The sequence below is a fragment of the Coregonus clupeaformis genome, unplaced genomic scaffold (genome assembly GCF_020615455.1).
Source record: "Coregonus clupeaformis isolate EN_2021a unplaced genomic scaffold, ASM2061545v1 scaf0273, whole genome shotgun sequence".
NCBI classification, from domain to species: domain Eukaryota; kingdom Metazoa; phylum Chordata; class Actinopteri; order Salmoniformes; family Salmonidae; genus Coregonus; species Coregonus clupeaformis.
Genome location: NW_025533728.1, coordinates 404,007 through 425,000, shown reverse-complemented (window position 1 = coordinate 425,000; position 20,994 = coordinate 404,007). Strand labels below are relative to the sequence as shown.

At 45.9% G+C, this 20,994-nt stretch overlaps 3 protein-coding genes across 3 annotated transcripts in view; 2 read left to right on the top strand and 1 right to left on the bottom strand.

Annotated features, from left to right (window-relative positions):
• LOC123484323 (sporozoite surface protein 2-like) overlaps positions 1-22 on the top strand; it is a gene marked incomplete at its 3' end in the record, with an annotated part of 1,924 nt that extends 1,902 nt beyond the window's left edge. Inside the window, exon 2 of the mRNA XM_045214531.1 lies at positions 1-22. This exon is cut by the window's left edge and continues 576 nt beyond it. Coding sequence (XP_045070466.1) covers positions 1-22 — 22 coding nt within the window.
• Positions 23-26: 4 nt separating this feature from the next.
• On the top strand, positions 27-8,596 carry LOC121556774 (filamin-binding LIM protein 1). Its single transcript, XM_045214530.1, has 8 exons — positions 27-208; positions 2,443-2,487; positions 2,623-2,703; positions 2,818-3,036; positions 4,546-4,614; positions 6,853-6,958; positions 8,003-8,105; positions 8,192-8,596. The coding sequence occupies exons 3-8, from the start codon at positions 2,639-2,641 to the stop codon at positions 8,206-8,208; spliced, it is 579 nt and encodes a 192-aa protein (XP_045070465.1). The 5' UTR covers positions 27-208; positions 2,443-2,487; positions 2,623-2,638; the 3' UTR covers positions 8,209-8,596.
• A 485-nt stretch (positions 8,597-9,081) lies between these two features.
• Positions 9,082-20,780, bottom strand: LOC121556762 (transforming growth factor-beta receptor-associated protein 1 homolog). The gene is given in 16 exon segments (XM_041870662.2): positions 9,082-12,632; positions 14,181-14,260; positions 14,263-14,509; positions 14,511-14,647; positions 15,005-15,112; positions 15,115-15,163; positions 15,901-16,065; positions 16,271-16,414; positions 16,659-16,716; positions 17,270-17,455; positions 17,649-17,682; positions 17,685-17,886; positions 18,156-18,310; positions 18,551-18,745; positions 18,855-19,565; positions 20,640-20,780. Coding segments are annotated over 15 exon segments (2,640 nt in total). The 5' UTR covers positions 19,543-19,565; positions 20,640-20,780; the 3' UTR covers positions 9,082-12,440.
• Between the last annotated feature and the right edge of the window lie 214 nt (positions 20,781-20,994).

The window sequence follows — 20,994 nt, the reverse complement described above, 5'->3', positions numbered from 1 at the left end:
TGCCAGCAGGCCTAGCCTGACCCAACCCTTCCACTGCCAGCAGCCCTAGCCTGACCAACCCTTCCACTGCCAGCAGCCCTAGCCTGCCCAACCCTTCCACTGCCAGCAGCCCTAGCCTGCCCAACCCTTCCACTGCCAGCAGCCCTAGCCTGCCCAACCCTTCCACTGCCAGCAGCCCTAGCATCTCATTCAACGATCAGACCAAGAGGTACATTTGCATTGTGTCTTATCTTAGCAGCACTGGAACGCTGAGCTGAGCAAGACAATATGCTGCTTAGTTTCTTCAAGTTACGGTATGGCTTCATGTTATACTGTATGTCATGTGTCTGTGGTGTTTTCAGGATATTATACTGTATGTATATACTATCTGGTAGTCACAGTGTTTTCTCTACTATATACTATCTGGTAGTCACAGTGTTTTCTCTACTATATACTATCTGGTAGTCACAGTGTTTTCTCTACATAGATAGATATACTATCTGGTAGTCACAGTGTCTTCTTTAACGATATACAGTGCATTCAGAAAGTATTCAGACCCCTTGAATTTTTTCACATTTTGTTACGTTACAGCCTTATTCTAAAATTGATTAAATAAATTGTTTTTCTCATCAATCTACACACAATACCCCATAACAACAAAGTGAAAGCAGGTTTTTAGAAATCTTTGCAAATGTATTACAAATAAAAAAGATAAATACTTTATTTACAGAAGTATTCAGACCCTTTGCTATGAGACTCTAAATTGAGCTTAGGTGCATCCTGTTTCCATTGATCATCCTTGAGATGTTTCTACAACTTGATTGGAGTCCAACGTGGTAAATTCAATTGATTAGACATGATTTGGAAAGGCACACAACTGCCAAAATGCACCTAAAGGACCCCCAGACCATGAGAAACAAGATTCTCTGGTCTGATGAAACCAAGATTGAACTCTTTGGCCTGAATGCCAAGCGTCGCATCTGGAGGAAAGCTGGCACCTTACGGTGAAGCATAGTGGTGGCAGCATCATGCTGTGAGGATGTTTTTCAGCGGCAGGGACTGAGAGACTAGTCAGGATCGAGGGAAAGATGAACGGAGCAAAGTACAGAGAGATCCTTGATGAAAACCTGCTCAGGACCTCAGACTGGGGTGAAGGTTCACCTTCCAACAGGACAACGACCCTATGTACACAACCAAGACCACGCAAAAGTGGCTTCGGGACAAGTCTCTGAATGTCCTTGAGTGTCCCAGCCAGAGCCCGGACTTGAACCTGATCGAACATCTCTGGAGAGACCTGAAAATAGCTGTGCAGCAACGCTCCCCATCCAACCTGACAGAGCTTGAGAGGATCTGCAGAGAAGAATGGGAGAAACTCCCCAAATACAGGTGTGCCAAGCTTGTAGCGTCATACCCAAGAAGACTCGAGGCTGTAATCACTGCCAAAGGTGCTTCAACAAAGTACTGAGTAAAGAGTCTGAATACTTAAGTAAATAAGATTTTTCAGTTTTAGATTTTTTTTTATAAATCAGCAAAATGTTCTAAAAACCTGTGTTTTCCTTTGTCATTATGGGGTATTGTGTGTAGATTGATGAGGGAAAAAAACAATATAATCAATTTTAAAATAAGGCTGTAACGTAACAAAATGTGGAAAAAGTCAAGGGGTCTGAATACTTTCCGAATGCACTGTATCGACTATCTGGTAGTCACAATGTTTTCTCTAACTATATATCTACTATCTGGTAGTCACTCTCTACCTGTATCTTCATAATGTTTAGTCATTCTCACACAGTTGTGTCTCTGTACCTCACTAATGTATTTGTGTTTTTCGCAGTGGTGGAAAAAGTACTCAATTGTCATACTTGAGTAAAAGTAAAGATACCTTAATAGAAAATGACTGAAGTAAAAGTGAAAGTCACCCAGTAAAATACTACTTGAGTAAAAGTCTAAAAGTATTTGGTTTTAAATATACTTAAGTATTAGAAGTAAATGGAATTGCTAAAATGTACTTAAGTATCAAAAGTAAAAGTAAAAGTATAAACCATTTAAAATTCCTTATTTTAAGCAAACCAGACGGCACAATTTTCTTGTATTCTTTGTATTGATGGATAGCCAGGGGCACACTCCAACACTCAGACATAATTTACAAACAAAGCATGTGTGTTTAGTGAATCCACCAGATCAGAGGCAGTAGGATGACCAGGGATGTTCTCTTGATAAGTGTGTGAATTGGACCATTTTCCTGTCAAAATGTAACGAGAACTTTTGGGTGTCAGGGAAAATGTATGGAGTAAAAAGTACATATTTTCTTTAGGAATGTAGTGAAGTAAAAGTAAAAGTTGGCAAAAATATAAATAGTAATGTAAAGTACAGATACCCCAAAAAACTACTTAAGTACTACTTTAAAGTATTTGTACTTAAGTACTTCACATCACTGGTTTTTCGTTTGTTTCGTTTTCACCTCAGCCCTCCACTTCCTCCAAAGCCCAAGACTGTGTCCTCCGTTTTAAGGTAAAGAGGTCAAAATTCTAACGAATACTCAGGGGACTAAAATTGTACCACACTCACAAAAAACTACGGCAGACCCTCCCATTAATGCACTTATCCCTTGTAATTCAACCGTGTCTGTCTTCCCTCTCCTCACAGCACCACCTCAAAGAGTATGAAAGACTCCAAGACAGCCAAGGGTCCTGGCAGCACCTCCCCAAAGTCCCCAGAATCCCCCAAGTAAGTCAGACACATAGAGCAAGTGACTTTAGTTTGAAGTTAAATTATGTTGTATTACAGTATCTTGTGTATAATTGACCAACAATCTTGTTTCATTTCCGTGTGGTCATGTAGAAGCTCATCGCTGAAGAGCCCATCCATGTCCCTCTTTACTGCAAGGGTCTTTTCCTCACCCCAAAAACGATTATACTCCCCACTAAGCCCTCCAGAAGTGCTCACCCATGACATAACCCACATCACTGATGAAGAGCCACCAGCAGTCACAACAACTCCACCACCACCACCTCCAATGACAGAGGCAACAATGCCCCAAGCTTCAATCAATGAGATGAGGTACTTCTGACATAATGAACATTGATGAATGGCAGTGTGCATGTAACATATCATACTAAGTTGAGTCCTGGATTTACTTTTACTATGTTATGTATAGTCTATGAGACCAGGCTGTTATAAGGGGGAAGATTTGTTTTGGGAATTTTCTAAATATTTTCAATATTATGAATTTCCATGTTGGCTCTATGCCCGGAAATGCCCTTGTCCGGATTTCAAACTCTCCAAAAAAGTGTTTAAAATTCTAAAAACTGGCAATAATGAATATTAACTGAAAAAGGATATTATGTATTTTCTTGCAATAGCCCTCGCTGACTTTAAATAATAGTTATCTCAAAACTGTGATTCCGAAAAAAATGTGTCCGGAGATTTGGTCAACTCCGTCAGATTTGTCTAAAATCCTACATTTATCAGGAATTATCAGGGTCAGCTATACCATAAGGACCCCTTATTCATGTCCTCATTACATGTAGTGCAACAAGACCACTCATGGTCTGGAAAGTTCTCTGCTTTTGATAGATTTAAACAAACAATATTCAAATCACCATGGTCACAACCATAAACTGTCAACTTCATCTTCCTGATAGATTAAGATAGGATATGAATTTTGGTTCAAATATGTTTATTTTCATTGGATTTTAGAGTCCTAAAGCAACTGAGGAAAAACTAAATGTCTACTTTGTATACCACTTAAAAGAAGAAGAAAAAAGCAATTTTTGTCAACTCCGTTAAACCTCAACTCCGTCAGATTTTTGTCTAACGTCAACTCTGTCAGAGTGCTGTAATAGCTGATAGAATTGTTTTGTTTTTATTGGGTATTTTCAAATGAATCATTTTCTATATTTTACAAACGTTTGTATTAAACTTTTATTTTTAGAGGCAAAATATGTCTGTTTTAAGTATTTGTTGTCAACTCCGTCAGTGGCTTGTCAACTCCATCACTGATGGCTAACCCCTTAAGATCGATTTTTTTGGTCAATATTCAGAAATAATATTCTAATCACTGTTCTGCAACATACAGCATGCTTAAACTGTCACATATTTGCTCAGCTAGACCTAAGGGATAATGTTTGCTTTATAAATGTTGTTTTAATGTTCTGAATCTAGAAAAACATGTCAAAATGCTAACGAAATGACCCCTGGAGCATTTAATAGTGCTATAAAACAAAACAAAAAGAAGTTAGGAGATGTTTATTTTTTATTAATGTTAGAATGAAACAACTTGTTGGTCAATAAATGTAAAAATGAACTGCCTTTTAAGGTGTCTGACGGAGTTGACATAAATACAGTTAGTTGCATTTGATGAAAACATTTAATAATTAGGTTGTTCCTTTACATGGTGTGATGGCTGATACTTTGGCCTATCAAAATATATATTTCAAATGTTGTTAATAGTCAAAAAATATTTGTTAAAAAAAAGGTAGAGATTGTCCCGTCTTTCAAGAATCCCTGAACTGTCAAATGTATAAACTTATGTGGTGTAAAAGTGTTTCTCTCTCTCTGATCTCTCAGTTTAGAGACCAGTCTCCCTGACCCTCCCTCTCTGACTCCAACCCAGACTCTACTCTCCATACCTAACAGGTCAGTCCTGACTCCAACCCAGACTCTACTCTCCATACCTAACAGGTCAGTCCTGACTCCAACCCAGACTCTACTCTCCATACCCTCTCTGACTCCAACCCAGACTCTACTCTCCATACCCTCTCTGACTCCAACCCAGACTCTACTCTCCATACCTAACAGGTCAGTCCTGACTCCAACCCAGACTCTACTCTCCATACCTAACAGGTCAGTCCTGACTCCAACCCAGACTCTACTCTCCATACCTCTCTCCTGACTCCAACCCAGACTCTACTCTCCATACCTAACAGGTCAGTCCTGACTCCAACCCAGACTCTACTCTCCATACCTAACAGGTCAGTCCTGACTCCAACCCAGACTCTACTCTCCATGCCTAACAGGTCAGTCCTGACTCCAACCCAGACTCTACTCTCCATACCAACTCATCCTGACTCCAACCCAGACTCTACTCTCCATACCTCTCAGTCCTGACTCCAACCCAGACTCTACTCTCCATACCTAACAGGTCAGTCCCGACTCCAACCCAGACTCTACTCTCCATGCCTAACTCGTCCTGACTCCAACCCAGACTCTACTCTCCATACCTAACAGGTCAGTCCTGACTCCAACCCAGACTCTACTCTCCATACCTAACAGGTCAGTCCTGACTCCAACCCAGACTCTACTCTCCATACCCTCTCTGACTCCAACCCAGACTCTACTCTCCATACCTAACAGGTCAGTCCTGACTCCAACCCAGACTCTACTCTCCATACCTAACAGGTCAGTCCTGACTCCAACCCAGACTCTACTCTCCATACCCAGGTCAGTCTGACTCCAACCCAGACTCTACTCTCCATACCTAACAGGTCAGTCCTGACTCCAACCCAGACTCTACTCTCCATACCTAACAGGTCAGTCCTGACTCCAACCCAGACTCTACTCTCCATACCTAACAGGTCAGTCCTGACTCCAACCCAGACTCTACTCTCCATACCTAACAGGTCAGTCCCGACTCCAACCCAGACTCTACTCTCCATACCTCTCAGTCCCGACTCCAACCCAGACTCTACTCTCCATACCTAACAGGTCAGTCCTGACTCCAACCCAGACTCTACTCTCCATACCTAACAGGTCAGTCCTGACTCCAACCCAGACTCTACTCTCCATACCTAACAGGTCAGTCCTGACTCCAACCCAGACTCTACTCTCCATACCTAACAGGTCAGTCCTGACTCCAACCCAAACTCTACTCTCCATACCCTCTCTGACTCCAACCCAGACTCTACTCTCCATACCTAACAGGTCAGTCCCGACTCCAACCCAGACTCTACTCTCCATACCTAACAGGTCAGTCCTGACTCCAACCCAGACTCTACTCTCCATACCTAACAGGTCAGTCCTGACTCCAACCCAGACTCTACTCTCCATGCCTAACAGGTCAGTCCTGACTCCATCCCAGACTCTACTCTCCATACCCTCTCCTGACTCCAACCCAGACTCTACTCTCCATACCTAACAGGTCAGTCCCGACTCCAACCCAGACTCTACTCTCCATGCCTAACAGGTCAGTCCTGACTCCAACCCAAACTCTACTCTCCATACCCTCTCTGACTCCAACCCAGACTCTACTCTCCATACCTAACAGGTCAGTCCCGACTCCAACCCAAACTCTACTCTCCATACCCGGTCTCTGACTCCAACCCAGACTCTACTCTCCATACCTAACAGGTCAGTCCTGACTCCAACCCAGACTCTACTCTCCATACCTAACAGGTCAGTCCTGACTCCAACCCAGACTCTACTCTCCATACCTAACAGGTCAGTCCTGACTCCAACCCAGACTCTACTCTCCATACCTAACAGGTCAGTCCTGACTCCAACCCAGACTCTACTCTCCATGCCTAACAGGTCAGTCCCTGACTCCAACCCAGACTCTACTCTCCATACCTAACAGGTCAGTCCTGACTCCAACCCAGACTCTACTCTCCATACCCTCTCGACTCAACCCAGGCTCACTCCCTCTGACTCCAACCCAGACTCTACTCTCCATACCTAACAGGTCAGTCCTGACTCCAACCCAGACTCTACTCTCCATACCTAACAGGTCAGTCCTGACTCCAACCCAGACTCTACTCTCCATACCCTCTCTGACTCCAACCCAGACTCTACTCTCCATACCCTCTATCTATGCACTCAGTAAAGCTGTCCCTGTGTGTTCTCGCGATACCCAACTCACTACTGCCCTCTGCTGTACAGGCGTGTGACTGAGGACCTGTGTTCGTACTGCTGTAAACCCATAGTGGCTGGAGCCAAGATGATCCTGGAGGACCTTCAGATCTACAGCCACTCATCCTGCTTCAAGGTAAACCAACACACCCATCTATTCAACATACATCCATGTGCGTCCCAAATGGCACCCTAGTCCCTTTAAAGTGCACTACCTTTGACCAGGCCCACTGGGCCCTATGGGCTCTATTCAAAGGTAGTGCACTATATAGGGAATAGGGTGCCATTTTCACACACCTACAGTACGTCACACATCTACATGTCTATCCATTAAACACATCTACAGTACATCTACATGTCTATCCATTAAACACATCTACAGTACATCTACATGTCTATCCATTAAACACATCTACAGTACATCTACATGTCTATCCATTAAACACATCTACAGTACATCTACATGTCTATCCATTAAACACATCTACAGTACATCTACATGTCTATCCATTAAACACATCTACAGTACATCTACATGTCTATCCATTAAACACATCTACAGTACATCTACATGTCTATCCATTAAACACATCTACAGTACATCTACATGTCTATCCATTAAACACATCTACAGTACATCTACATGTCTATCCATTAAACACATCTACAGTACATCTACATGTCTATCTATTAAACACATCTACAGTACATCTACATGTCTATCCATTAAACACATCTACAGTACATCTACATGTCTATCCATTAAACACATCTACAGTACATCTACATGTCTATCCATTAAACACATCTACAGTATGTCTACATGTCTATCTATTTAACCCACATCTACAGGAAGTCACACATATTCCACATAGTTGTGCTGTAGTGATAACTGGATATGCCCTCTAGATGTGTATCATGTTGTGTGCAGTCAGTCAGGCAGTCAGTCAATCAGTAGGCAGGCAGTCAGATTATTAGAATCACATGAATAACTGACTGTCTCTGAACCCATACTGTATGTAACCATCTTCCTCTCCCGCTCTCCCTCCCTCCCTCTTCCCACTCCCTCCCCTTCCTCCTCTTCCCCTCCCTCCCACTCCCTCCCCTTCCTCTCCCTCCCACTCCCTCCTCCCCTTCCTCCCCTCCCTCCCTTTCCTCTCTCTCTCCCTCTCCTCCACAGTGTGAGGTGTGCCACTGTCCTCTAGGAGACCTCCATGCAGGAGACAGTATGTGGCTCCATAGAGGGACAGTGCACTGTGAAGGCTGCTTCAGCACAACCAGAGGTGTGTGTGTGTGTTAGTGTCCACAACAAATCCGTCATGCTATGCTGGCTTAGCTCTAATCCTGTCCTGTACGGGTTTCTTTACAGAGAAATATCTCCTCTAGGGAAGAAGAATGACAGAATGCTCATGTCTCCACGGTAACAGACAGAGAACAAGGAGACATCACTTCAAAAGCCGTAAAAGGACACATTGCTTTTATATGTGTGGATCTGGTGGTTGACTCAACAGGGTGGATCTGGTGGTTGACTCAACAGGGTGGATCTGGTGGTTGACTCAACAGGGTGGATCTGGTGGTTGACTCAACAGTGAATTACATTTTATAATGTAGTCTGGATCTATAATCTTCACAACCTCTCTTGCAAATTATTGTCACATATAGAATCAGATCCAATGACCTGGATGGATTCTTTATGTACTTCTGTATTTATCTACTATAATGTAATATGATGATTTGTTAAATCTCTTTACAATAAAACCACCAACTGATGTCAGCATGTAGTCATGTTTATTAAAATGGACGTCTTTGCATGTTGTACATTCCACCTACATTGATTTACAAAGCAACAAACTACTGTATATACAGTATATACACATACCAGTATCTATACATTTATAAAATACATCAGTAGGGAGAGAGAGAGGGCGAGAGAGAGAGAGAGAGAGCGGGGGAAAGAGAGAGAGAGAGAGAGAGAGCGGGGGAAAGAGAGAGAGAGGGGGAAAGAGAGAGAGAGCGGGGGAAAGAGAGAGAGAGGGCGAGAGAGAGAGAGAGGGCGAGAGAGAGAGAGCAGGGGAAATAGAGAGAGAGGGCGAGAGAGAGAGAGAGAGAGAGAGGGGGAAAGAGAGAGAGAGAGAGAGAGAGAGAGAGAGAGAGAGAGAGAGAGAGAGAGAGAGAGAGAGAGAGAGAGAGAGAGAGAGAGAGAGAGAGAGAGAGAGAGAGAGCGGGGGAAAGAGAGAGAGAGAGAGGGCGAGAGAGAGAGAGAGAGCGGGGGAAAGAGAGAGAGAGAGAGAGGGCGAGAGAGAGAGAGAGAGCGGGGGAAAGAGAGAGAGAAGGTTTGTTTAAGGTCATGTTTACACACATTGTGTTATTAGTGTCAGGGGAGAAGGCAGAAGACAGTAAGTCCTTTTGTTTGTGCAGAGTAAACCACTACGTCCCAAATGGCACCCTATTCCCTATATAGTGCACTACTTTTGACCTAAGCCCTTGTGTATTACAGGTCAGGGGGAGACTAAAGTCCACAGCCCAGGCACTAGCAGAAGTAACCCTGGAACCAAAGTTAAGATGTTATTCAACGTGTAACAATTAAACAGGCTAACCTTGAATCAGACATCACTGAAATGATCCGAGAAGTGATAGAGAAGATAGGTGTCCATTTTGAATATACGACCAGAGATGACCATATGGAAGGATGGATGGTACTGAAGGTCTCTGCGTCTGAAATGGCACCCTGCGCCCTATTCCCTATATAGTGCACTACTTTTGACCAGACCCATTATGTGCCCTGGTCCAAAGTAGTGCTCTCCATACTAAATAGGGTACCATTTGAGACGCAACCAGCGTTAAAGGTGTTGTGCACTGATATCATCTCCTCGAAATGTGCCACTCTTGGGGGAGGGCGGAGTTACTGTGATTAATGTGTCCAATCGGTACGTCTGACCAAGTTATCCTTGCCAATCACTGTGCATGGAATCAGCCACTGGAACAGTCAGCCATGCCCACAAATATGCTACTGTCTTTACATACACAAGGATCAGGGGAACAATATGTAACAAACCTTCAAGACTGCTCACTCCACTACTCTACACTTCGATCATATGACACCCTCTTTCAATGATAAAAAACCCGACATCATTTATATCTTAAATCATGTAACAGAGAGTGTTTCATTTCTTCATTAAATATCAGAACATTTCATTCCTAACCGGTGCACGTGCAAATAGGGAATCAAACCAGTAGTGAACTATGTAGGTAATAGGGTACCACTTGGTACTCAGACAGAGACACAACACCTGCATCTACAACATGTAGAGCAACACCTGGCTGTTTCTGTTCAGATTGTAGCAGTTACAGTGTGGTTTGAATCAAAGGCTGAATTAAAAAAGGCTTTATTTTTGATCAGAGCTCCGTCCCCAAAGACAGAGTGTGCGTCCCAAATGGCCAGAGGCCCTGGTCAAAGGTAGCGTACTATATAAGGAACAGGGTGCCACTTGGTACTCAGACAGAGACACAACACCATTCACCAACAGAGAAACAAACCGGATATGCATCATAGAGGGTTAGAACAGAAGGAAGGAAGTGTGTGTGTGTGTGTGTGTGTGTGTGTGTGTGTGTGTGTGTGTGTAAGTAAAAGAGGGGTTTCACTTAGTCTGTGCTCATCAAATGGTCTATTGCAAAATGCATCAAAGGTTTGACATTTCACACATTTTAAAAAGTCTAAATAGTTGTTTTTTTTACTGAGAAATCAACGGTCTCTAGTTTGCTATAAACCTCGCAAGCAGCGTGAGAACAAAACAACTAAAGCATTAAAAGAAATAGACTGCATTGCAATGCGTTTTCCCTTTTACCGTTCACAAAGAGCTCATCTGGTTTTAACTCATTGGTACAAAAACTATGATATTCCAACAGCTAAGTTGCATAATTGAAGGATTCCCTGTAAATCAGTGTTAATACAAAGGCTGATTTCTTGCTTTGTTCGACCCACAATCATGTTGTTCACTGATCGATATGAACTGGGACAGGACCATAGAGATGTATAGAGATCATTCCTTGGAAATAACTCTATTTGCATGGACTTGCATGCCACTGAGGGCTTCCACCATTTTAAAGTAGTCAACTGGGTGGGGATTCCTATGGGTTGGGAGCGATCAGCTAATGATCAGAGCATTGACTTCTTCAAATTGGTTTGCTTAGTTTGTAAATGGCTTTAAGCTATATCACCGCCATCTAGTGGCCACAATAAATGAAGGACAAGATTTGGTTCAAGACCCCAGCAATGCAGGTGGCGGTAAATCACCAATATTAGCTATACACTTTTTCAAACATCCAAAAGAAGAAAATGTGTTACTTTAAAATGGAGATAGCCTCAATGGCTCTGCCCATGCTGTCACAGACTCCATAATGGCACAGATACAAAACGGAGCTCTCTATACATAGGACATAGCTTAGCCTGAGTGCCAGTCTGTTTGTGCCACCATGCCAACTCCTTGGCTTGACAATTAGCAATGAAGTTGGCAAGTGCTCGAACAGATCTGGGACCAGGCTAGAAGTAGCTTTGGTTAGTGAAACATTAGCCAAGTCTTCTGTGCTCGAACAGATCTGGGACCAGGCTAGAAGTAGCTTTGGTTAGTGAAACATTAGCCAAGTCTTCTGTTCAGTGTTTTAGCACATCCCATAGAGCTGGGTCATGTTCATCAGGGTACACCGTAGCAAAATGTTTTGCAGTGGAAAAGGAAAACAAGTGTTTGTTTTTGGAGATGGCTCAGCTAGTCCCTCCCCAGTTTTCTTCAGTTTGGTGCCTAATGAACACGGCCCTGGTCTGAGCTGAAACTAACTAGCATCAGGTTAGCAGGACGTTTGAAGATAACCCCACCTTGGTTAGCAAAGTGAAAACCAAACCATTGTTTGTTGCTTGACGGCAGAGAGTTCTTGAGAAGTGTGGACACAAGGTTGGAGGGGTGAGAGAGCATGTGCAACACACCAGAACATTTAGCAACACTTAGGAACTCTCCTGGCTGTGAACGGAGCCTCACTGGGGCATCATCGTCTTCAAGTTCAGTCTCAGATACCAGCAGCAGAGAGGAGCCACTGTGGTGATGGAGGAGATGCCTAACTATGGTCTGCTTGTACTTCACAGGGATAGACTCAAGCTCAACTCAGGTTTGGGCTTGGACCAGGGCAGACATAGCAGAGCAGGGGTTCAGCACCGGACCAGGAGAGGCTGGAGGTTTCACTTCAATGTTTAGAGTCATTATGGATGGATGTGGAGTTAGTTCTTGTTTTAGAACTTCATTCACAATTAATTCACAACTCACAGTCTGTCATCAGTCTCCGTGTTGTGTATGAATGGTGGCACTGGAATAAATAGCTTCCTTCATTCATTCACAAAGGAACAAGCACACGGTAGAGAAGTGTGGTCAGCTCTGTGTTTCTGAGTAGGCTCCAGGGCTGCTTCCACTACGCTGGACCACGGTAGCCATAGTAACCTCTGTGCTTTGCACCCCCCATAGTCATCATCTGATGTGACCCCCAGACGCAACCCAATCACAGCCCCGGGCTGCTGCTTGGCTCCTCCCACCACATTGGCTCTGGGCGGGGCTTGGGTGGTGGTGGGAGGGGCTTCATGTGTGGTTGCTGCTATTGGCTAGTTGTCTCTTGGTGGGCGAGTCTCGTACCACCCTCTGGGCGGCACAGTGTGTGTGTACGGGCACCCCCCCTGGCAGACACACACAGTCCGGCTCGCTGAAGGTGTTGTGGCACAGAACACACCCCTTCTTCTCTGACACCAGGACTGGACTTCTCCTCTGCTTCAACTGATGAGACGACAACATGGGGAGAGTTACAGCTCACCTTCATCAAGAGTCAGCAGCACTTAGGAGCAATTACAAGATTTAAATCATAACAGCTTAGTTGTAAACACATAATACAGAGGTGTGTGTGTGTGTTGTGATGTGTGTGTGTCGTGGTGTGTGTGTGTGTGTGTGTGTGTTGTGATGTGTGTGTGTTGTGGTGTGTGTGTGTGTGTTGTGATGTGTGTGTGTGTGTGTGTGTTTGTGGTGTGTGTGTTGTGGTGTGGGTGTGTTGTGATGTGTGTGTGTGTTGTGATGTGTGTGTGTTGTGATGTGTGTGTGTGTGTGTTGTGGTGTGTGTGTGTGTTGTGGTGTGTGTGTTGTGATGTGTGTGTGTCGTGGTGTGTGTGTGTGTGTGTGTGTGTTGTGATGTGTGTGTGTTGTGGTGTGTGTGTGTGTGTGTTGTGATGTGTGTGTGTGTTGTGATGTGTGTTGTGATGTGTGTGTGTGTGTTGTGATGTGTGTGTGTTGTGATGTGTGTGTGTGTTGTGATGTGTGTGTGTGTGTGTGTGTTGTGGTGTGTGTGTGTGTGTGTGTGTGTGTTGTGGTGTGTGGGTGTGTGTGTGTGTTGTGATGTGTGTGTGTTGTGATGTGTGTGTGTGTGTGTGTGTGTTGTGATGTGTGTGTGTGTTGTGATGTGTGTGTGTGTTGTGATGTGTGTGTGTGTTGTGATGTGTGTGTGTGTTGTGATGTGTGTGTGTGTTGTGATGTGTGTGTTGTGATGTGTGTGTGTGTGTGTTGTGATGTGTGTGTGTGTTGTGATGTGTGTGTGTTGTGATGTGTGTGTGTTTGTGATGTGTGTGTGTTGTGATGTGTGTGTGTGTGTGTTGTGATGTGTGTGTGTGTTGTGATGTGTGTGTGTGTGTGTGTTGTGATGTGTGTGTGTTGTGATGTGTGTGTGTGTGTGTTGTGGTGTGTGTGTGTGTTGTGGTGTGTGTGTTGTGATGTGTGTGTGTGTGTTGTGATGTGTGTGTGTTGTGATGTGTGTGTGTGTTGTGATGTGTGTGTGTGTGTGTGTGTGTGTGTGTGTGTGTGTGTGTGTGTGTGTTGTGGTGTGTGTGTGTGTTGTGATGTGTGTGTGTTGTGATGTGTGTGTGTTGTGATGTGTGTGTGTGTGTTGTGTGTGTGTTGTGATGTGTGTGTGTGTTGTGATGTGTGTGTGTGTTGTGATGTGTGTGTGTGTTGTGATGTGTGTGTGTGTTGTGATGTGTGTGTGTGTTGTGATGTGTGTGTGTTGTGATGTGTGTGTGTTGTGATGTGTGTGTGTGTTGTGATGTGTGTGTGTTGTGATGTGTGTGTGTGTGTTGTGATGTGTGTGTGTTGTGATGTGTGTGTGTGTGTGTTGTGATGTGTGTGTGTGTTGTGATGTGTGTGTGTGTTGTGATGTGTGTGTGTTGTGATGTGTGTGTGTGTGTGTTGTGATGTGTGTGTGTGTTGTGATGCGTGTGTGTTGTGATGTGTGTGTGTGTGTGTGCTCGTCTCATTGTGTGTGTCTCGTTGTTCCAGTCTCACCCTGTCGTGCTGCAGCTGTAGGTTCTCGGACCTCGCCAGCCCCAGTGCAACCTGGGAGGTGCGGCAGGCGTGCATACTCCCCGCAGGGCGCGTCCGAGGAAGGGGCGGAGCAGCTGCAGGGACCACCCTTCAGGGAGCAGGTCCAGCACGCGCACCGCGTCAAACACCTCCCCGTGCCGGTTTAACAGATCCACCGCCGCCATCTCCAGCTCCCCGGTACTACCACCGTTACCGGCCCTGTTTCTACTGGGAAGGTCCCGGTCCAGATAGACCCCCAGAAGGAGGTGGAAGAGGCGCTGCTGGTAGGCCGGGTCCCGGGAGGCGGAACCCCCACACGCAGTAGGCCTCGGCAGCGGGGAAGTCTTTGAGCTGGTGCACCAGGATGTGTAACGCCTTATCGTGCTCCTCTAGCTTCCCGTGGAGCGTGGCTCTCTCCAGTAACAGCTGGTCACACTCCTGGATCTTACCTGAGGGAGGGGGGAGACAGGGTCACAGGTTATGGCAGGTTATAGCCATGTCATCATGGTTAAAACCAGGGTCATAGTAGGTTATAGCCATTCTCTGGTTGGAAATCAACTGAATACATGCCTCATACCATTTCCGTCATTATTCTGACAGGAAACTAAATGTGGTGTATTGGTTTTCTATCAAGTTTAAACAGTAACAATACTTCAACTAAAATATTGTTTTACATGGAAAACAACATTGTCTGCCTCCCAAATTACACCCTATTCCTTATACAGTGCACTACTTTTGACCTGAGCCCTATGCACTGTATATGGAATAGGGTGTAATTTGGGACACAATTGAAATCGACAGCTCACCCAGTAGTAGTTGGACGCGGTACAGGCTGGACTCCCTGAGGAGGAGCTGTAGTTTGTCCCTTGCTGCAGACACCTGTTGGTCCACTGTGGGGACTGAGACAGGAGAGACAGGACTCTGTCTGTATACTGCACTGCCAGGTGGGTGTGGAGCTTCTCTTTCTGCAGAGAGGCAGAGAGAGTGAGAGAGGCAGAGAGAGAGAGAGAGTGAGAGAGCCAGAGAGAGAGAGAGTGAGAGAGCCAGAGAGAGAGAGAGAGAGAGAGAGAGTGAGAGAGGCAGAGAGAGAGAGAGAGAGTGAGAGAGCCAGAGAGAGAGAGTGAGAGAGGCAGAGAGAGAGAGAGAGTGAGAGAGGCAGAGAGAGAGAGCGTGAGAGAGCCAGAGAGAGAGAGAGAGTGAGAGAGGCAGAGAGAGAGAGAGAGAGAGAGAGATGAATAAAGGCCAAGCACCAGGGAAAGTTGAACGAGGCAAATCGTGGAGTAATATGCAGAGAGAGGGACAAGACAGTTTGTCAACAATCGCTATGTCTTGCCGTTGTAAATGCTTGGTGCTGCTTATGAATGGGTTATAAATGGACTATGAATGTGTTATGAAGTCCTATGTAGGTACCCTTCAAGTGAAGTATTACCATTATAGATGATAGTTCAGTCTGCTGTAAATCTGGCATTTCTTACATACCCCTTATGTATGTGTTATAATAATATAATATATAATATGCCATTTAGCAGACGCTTTTATCCAAAGCAACTTACAGTCATGTGTGCATACATTTTTACGTATGTGTGGTCCCGGGGATCGAACCCACTACCCTGGCGTTACAAGCGCCATGCTCTACCAATTGAGCTACAATTGAGCTACATTATAAACGTGTTCTGAAGTCCTATGTAGTGTATGTTCTGACCTGTATCTGTCGGTCCAGCACCAGGTGTTCCAGGTAGAGCAGCAGAGCCTGGCTGTGTTTCCCCAGGTACGTGATGACGTCGTCTGGGTTCACCTGGCCCTTCTGCTCCTTAACCTGGTCCTTACCCAAACCCAGCGGCCGCTTGGTGAAGACCTGCACCCCTATCTAGAGAGAGAGACCATAGATGTATACACACACCCATAGAATTAGAATGAGTAGAGTTTACCTTCTTCTTTACTCCTATATGTATATCCAAAATGGCCTCCAGTCGAAGTCATTCGTTAGTTTCTGCTAGGACTTAGGGCCCTGGTCAAAAGTAGTACACAATATAGGGATTAGGATGCCATTTGGGACGTAGCCAGAAACGTACTGTCTGGTCTCTCTGCAGGGCCCAGTCTGCATATTTCCACACCAGGTCCAGGTTGGAGCAGAAACTCAGGAAGTCCACAATGTACTCATACAGATCAGACCTGGTAGAGTCCTGAAGGTCCCCGTTCACTACCCGCACCCACAACTACAGGAGGAAAGGAGAGGCAGAGGAGAGATGTATTTTACAACATGGTCATTTCATTTCAATTAATATTAAGTAATAATCAAGATAATGGATTGGATTTATAGGGCTTTTCCACCTAGGTGCTCAAAACGCATTAGTTTAAGACGTGGCCATATTTTACTTAATAGGATTTGATTTGCCATATACGAGCCATGGTGGTACTGTCACCATGTTCAAACTAAGGTAGTGTACAGTGCATGTTTACCTGTAGAGCAGCTGAATCCTGTCCGTTATAATGGTAGAGGAGGCCTAGTGCAAAATACCTGATGTGCAGGAGAAAGAATAAAACATAACATAAAAACATACTCATTACACACTTTTAAGGCAATAGCTTAGCGGGCTACTTTTAAGCAATAGTGAGCAACAGCCTTGGTAGCTAGGCTAGCTGTATTGCCCACTAGGCTAGCTGTATTGCCCACTAGGCTAGCTGTATTGCCCTCTAGGCTAGCTGTATTGCCCACTAGGCTAGCTGTATTGCCCTCTAGGCTAGCTGTATTGCCCTCTAGGCTAGCTACAGTGCCCGCTAGGCTAGCTGCATTGCCCGCTAGGCTAGCTGCATTGCCCGCTAGGCTAACTGCAGTACCCGCTAGGCTAGCTGCAGTAACCGCAAGGATAGGCTAGCTGCAGTACCCGCAAGGCTAGGCTAGCTGCAGTACCCGCAAGGCTAGGCTAGCTGCAGTACCCGCTAGGCTAGGCTAGTTGCGGTACCCGCTAGGCTAGGCTAGTTGCAGTATCCGCTAGTCTAGGCTAGTAGCAGTATGCGCTAGTCTAGGCTAGTTGCAGTATCCGCTAGGCTAGGCTAGCTGCAGTACCCACTTGTGGTGTTTCTCTAGCCAGGGGGTGCTGTCTGCCAGTAGACAGGCGTTGGGGGAGGCCAGCAGGTCCAGAAGACTCTCGTGGTCCTGCTCAGCGTACAGCTTCAACAGAGCCGTGTCCACATCCTCCCGGCAGCCGTTAGCCTCCTCCGTGCTCCGCACCTCGCCAAGGTACGTGATGAGAAACCTATAATAATAATAATAATAATTATTATTATTATTATAATAAATGCCATTTAGCAGGCACTTTTATCCAAAGTGACTTCAAGTCTTGCGCTCATATATTTTACGTACAGATGGTCCTGGGAATCAAACCCACTATTATGGCGTTGCAAATGCCATACTCTACCAACTGAGCTACAGAGGACCACATCTCTTACCTCTTGCACCTCTGGACCTTCTCCTGGTCCCCTGCGCCAGGTGGTTGAGATCGGCAAACTCGTGGAGCGGCGGGTGGCAGCGGGTGAATGAGGAGGAGGCCGGGAGGAGGAGAGGGTAGAGGGAGATCAACTCCCGGATGTCCAACTGACCCGTCCTGAAGTGTTCTTTCGCTTCTAAAAACTGAAGCTGCCCAAACTGTATGAATCCTGCTTGCTGGAGGATTCTTTTGTGCAATATCTGAGGAAGGGGGTGGGGGGGGGGGTAATGAAAGAGAAAGTGAAAGATGCATCACATCTCATCCCTGCTATTCTATATTTTACATTTCACAAGGACACAATCACCCCAGTCAAATGAGCCACGTGGGAACACATGACACATCACTGTCACAATAACCCCCTTGGGCTGTACTCACAAAAGAAACTGTAGAAATCAGCCTTTTGATCATATAGTGTCTAGTCTTGAAAAGCACTCTATTAGAAACACTATTTGTGGCAGTCAGTCTGTACCTGGAACTTGTCTTTCGGAATGTTTCTCCTGGCTCCCTCTGTAAGGGTGAGGGCCTCCTCCACTCTGTGTCCAGCTAGCAGGTCCTGGATCTGTCTCTCCAGAGGTAGGGGCACCAGCACGTACACAGCCTTAGTGGAGGCCAGAACCACCTTACCTATAGTGACAGGGACAGGTCAGGGTTAGGTTTAGGGACACAGACAGGGACAGGTCAGGGTTAGGTTTAGGGACACAGACAGGTCAGGGTTAGGTTTAGGGACACAGACAGGTCAGGGTTAGGTTTAGGGACACAGACAGGTCACGGTCTCCACGGCCATAGATACTGTAGACATAGGTCTACTGAGGTAAGCCAAAAAGGTTTGACATTTAGAGTAGTGTATGGGAGCCATGTTGGCACCTTCAAAGTCCTGTAGGATGTGTCCGTCTCTGAAGGAGAGGGTCTGTTTGAGCTGTTGGTCCAGCATACTATGGACGGTGACGAAGCCCTCGTCTAGCGCCACCACATAGGGAAAACACACCGCCGCTCCCATCACACTCTCCGACCAGTTCACTGGGGCACGCTGGGATACACCCTCCGCATTGGCAAACATACCTGAGGGAGAGAGAGAGAGGGAGAGAGAGAGAGAGAACATTCTTCATTAGTGATATGTTAGTAATAAGATCCAATGACTAACCATACAGCTGCTGTTGTAATGACTCACCCAAGCCACCGGGGGCAGCCAAGAGGAACTCCTCCCTACCGATCCTCTTGACGATGGGCTTCCTCTCCTCGCTGTCGTAGGGGAACAGGTCCTGCGCAGCCCCTGTGCTGTAGTTGAGGATCATGTACTGCGTGGAGAGGGCCAGGCACAGGAAGTAACCGTCCAGACTGACCGCACATGGCTGCTCGGGAGTGTTGACCTCTTTCACCAACTGCACCCTGTCCTCATACACCATATATATCTGCACGGTGCGCCGCCGGGCCGAGATCACCCCGATCTCCACACAGAACGGGTCCCCGTTCACCGGGTTCTCGTTGACGCAGAATGCGGCCACGCCCTTAATCTTGGCCCCGCCCAAGGGCACGGGTTCTAAGGTAATCATGTCAACAACACTAACCGTAGCATCACAGAGCACAATGATGCGTTCTAACGCTGACGCGGCCTTCAGGGCCTCCACAGGCTTCTTCAGGCCCAGGTATTTGAACAGCAGCTTTTGGACAGAGTAGGATAGCATCCCCTTGGCCGTGGCATGCTCCTCCAGCAGGAAGTGATGTATGAAGCAGTCGTTGGTGCCCACGTACAGGTGCTTGCCGCAGCACTCAATGCACTCAATATTGATGCGGGCCTTGTCTCCCATCAGGAGCTCCCGCTCCACGGCAGGGACCAGCTCAAACGCCTTCACACTCATCTTGAAGGCACAGCACACATCTACTGCAAGAGAAGAGGGGATCAGGTCAACACAGACATCTACTGCAAGAGTCAGGAGGGTGAGATCAGGTCAACACAGGCCTCTACTGCAAGAGTCAGGAGGGTGAGATCAGGTCAACAAAGACATCTACTGCAAGAGTCAGGAGGGTTGGATCAGGTCAACAAAGACATCTACTGCAAGAGTCAGGAGGGTTGGATCAGGTCAACAAAGACATCTACTGCAAGAGTCAGGAGGGTTGGATCAGGTCAACACAGACATCTACTGCAAGAGTCAGGAGGGTGAGATCAGGTCAACACAGACATCTACTGCAGGAGTCAGAAGGGTGAGATCAGGTCAACACACCTTGGCTGCGTCCCGATTCTTCACCCTTTTCCCAAAGTGTACACTTGCACACTTACAGGCATTTCTACAGCCAATTATTACATAAATCCAATGCTTTTAAATCCATGCACACTGTGGGAGAAGGGTGGATAACTGCGATGCGTCCTGTAAGTGCAAAGCAACAGCCTTTTCAATACTATTGTACAAGCTCTCACTGACAGTCCCAACTCCAAGGCTAGTGTGGGATCAGTAGGACCAGGAGCTTTTCCTGATCACGTGAACGGACCTGGAAAAACTCTAGGCCCTAACTAGTTAGCTAGGAGGATACCGCAATAATGATACAACTAGCGACTACTAGCAATGATCACTTGACAGTTAGCCATCATGCTAGCTAGCCTAGCTGGCAACAAACCTTCTCTATACGATCATTTCTAGCGAAATTCTGGAACACTTTGATTCTCAAACCCAGAGCTAAATATGGGGCAGCTAATTACCTAGCAACATCATGCAAATCTGTTGTACATTGACTATCTGTTGTGGAAGTAGAGCAATGACTGAAGTAAAGTTAGCTTTCCAGCTAATGTTAACCAGTTTTAGCAGCTAGCTAGCTGACTGGCTGTATGTAGGTAACTAGCTACTTAGCAATGACTCAGGCTGTCATTATTGGTAAATCGGCGCAGCTGTTGACTGTGAAAACCTTTCAAAAACAGTAATTTACATGTCCATACAAAGACGATAGCTAGAAGCTGTCATACCCCAGTCGTAGCCACTGCAGATCTGGTATAGGAGACGCCGATGTACCACGGCCTCCCTGCCTTTTTACTTCTCAATCTCTCCACTTTTTTCGATGCTTACCGTTTGCTAACCGCTAGGGAGAGCTGCCACTACGTTTTCCGCTCGAAGAAGGTCATGAGGAGGTTGTACTTCCTGTTTACAAATGCATTGGGTCAATATATGCATATATTGACAAAATACAAGGGGAGTTGATGTCCAAAAAGCGGCAGGGCGGGCTGTCTAGCGCCCGCCTATCCTTTCTTTGGATTGGTGGATACATCTCATTATTGTCTTCAATTTTTGCATATTCGATGAGGGTTGTTGACGTCAACCGCC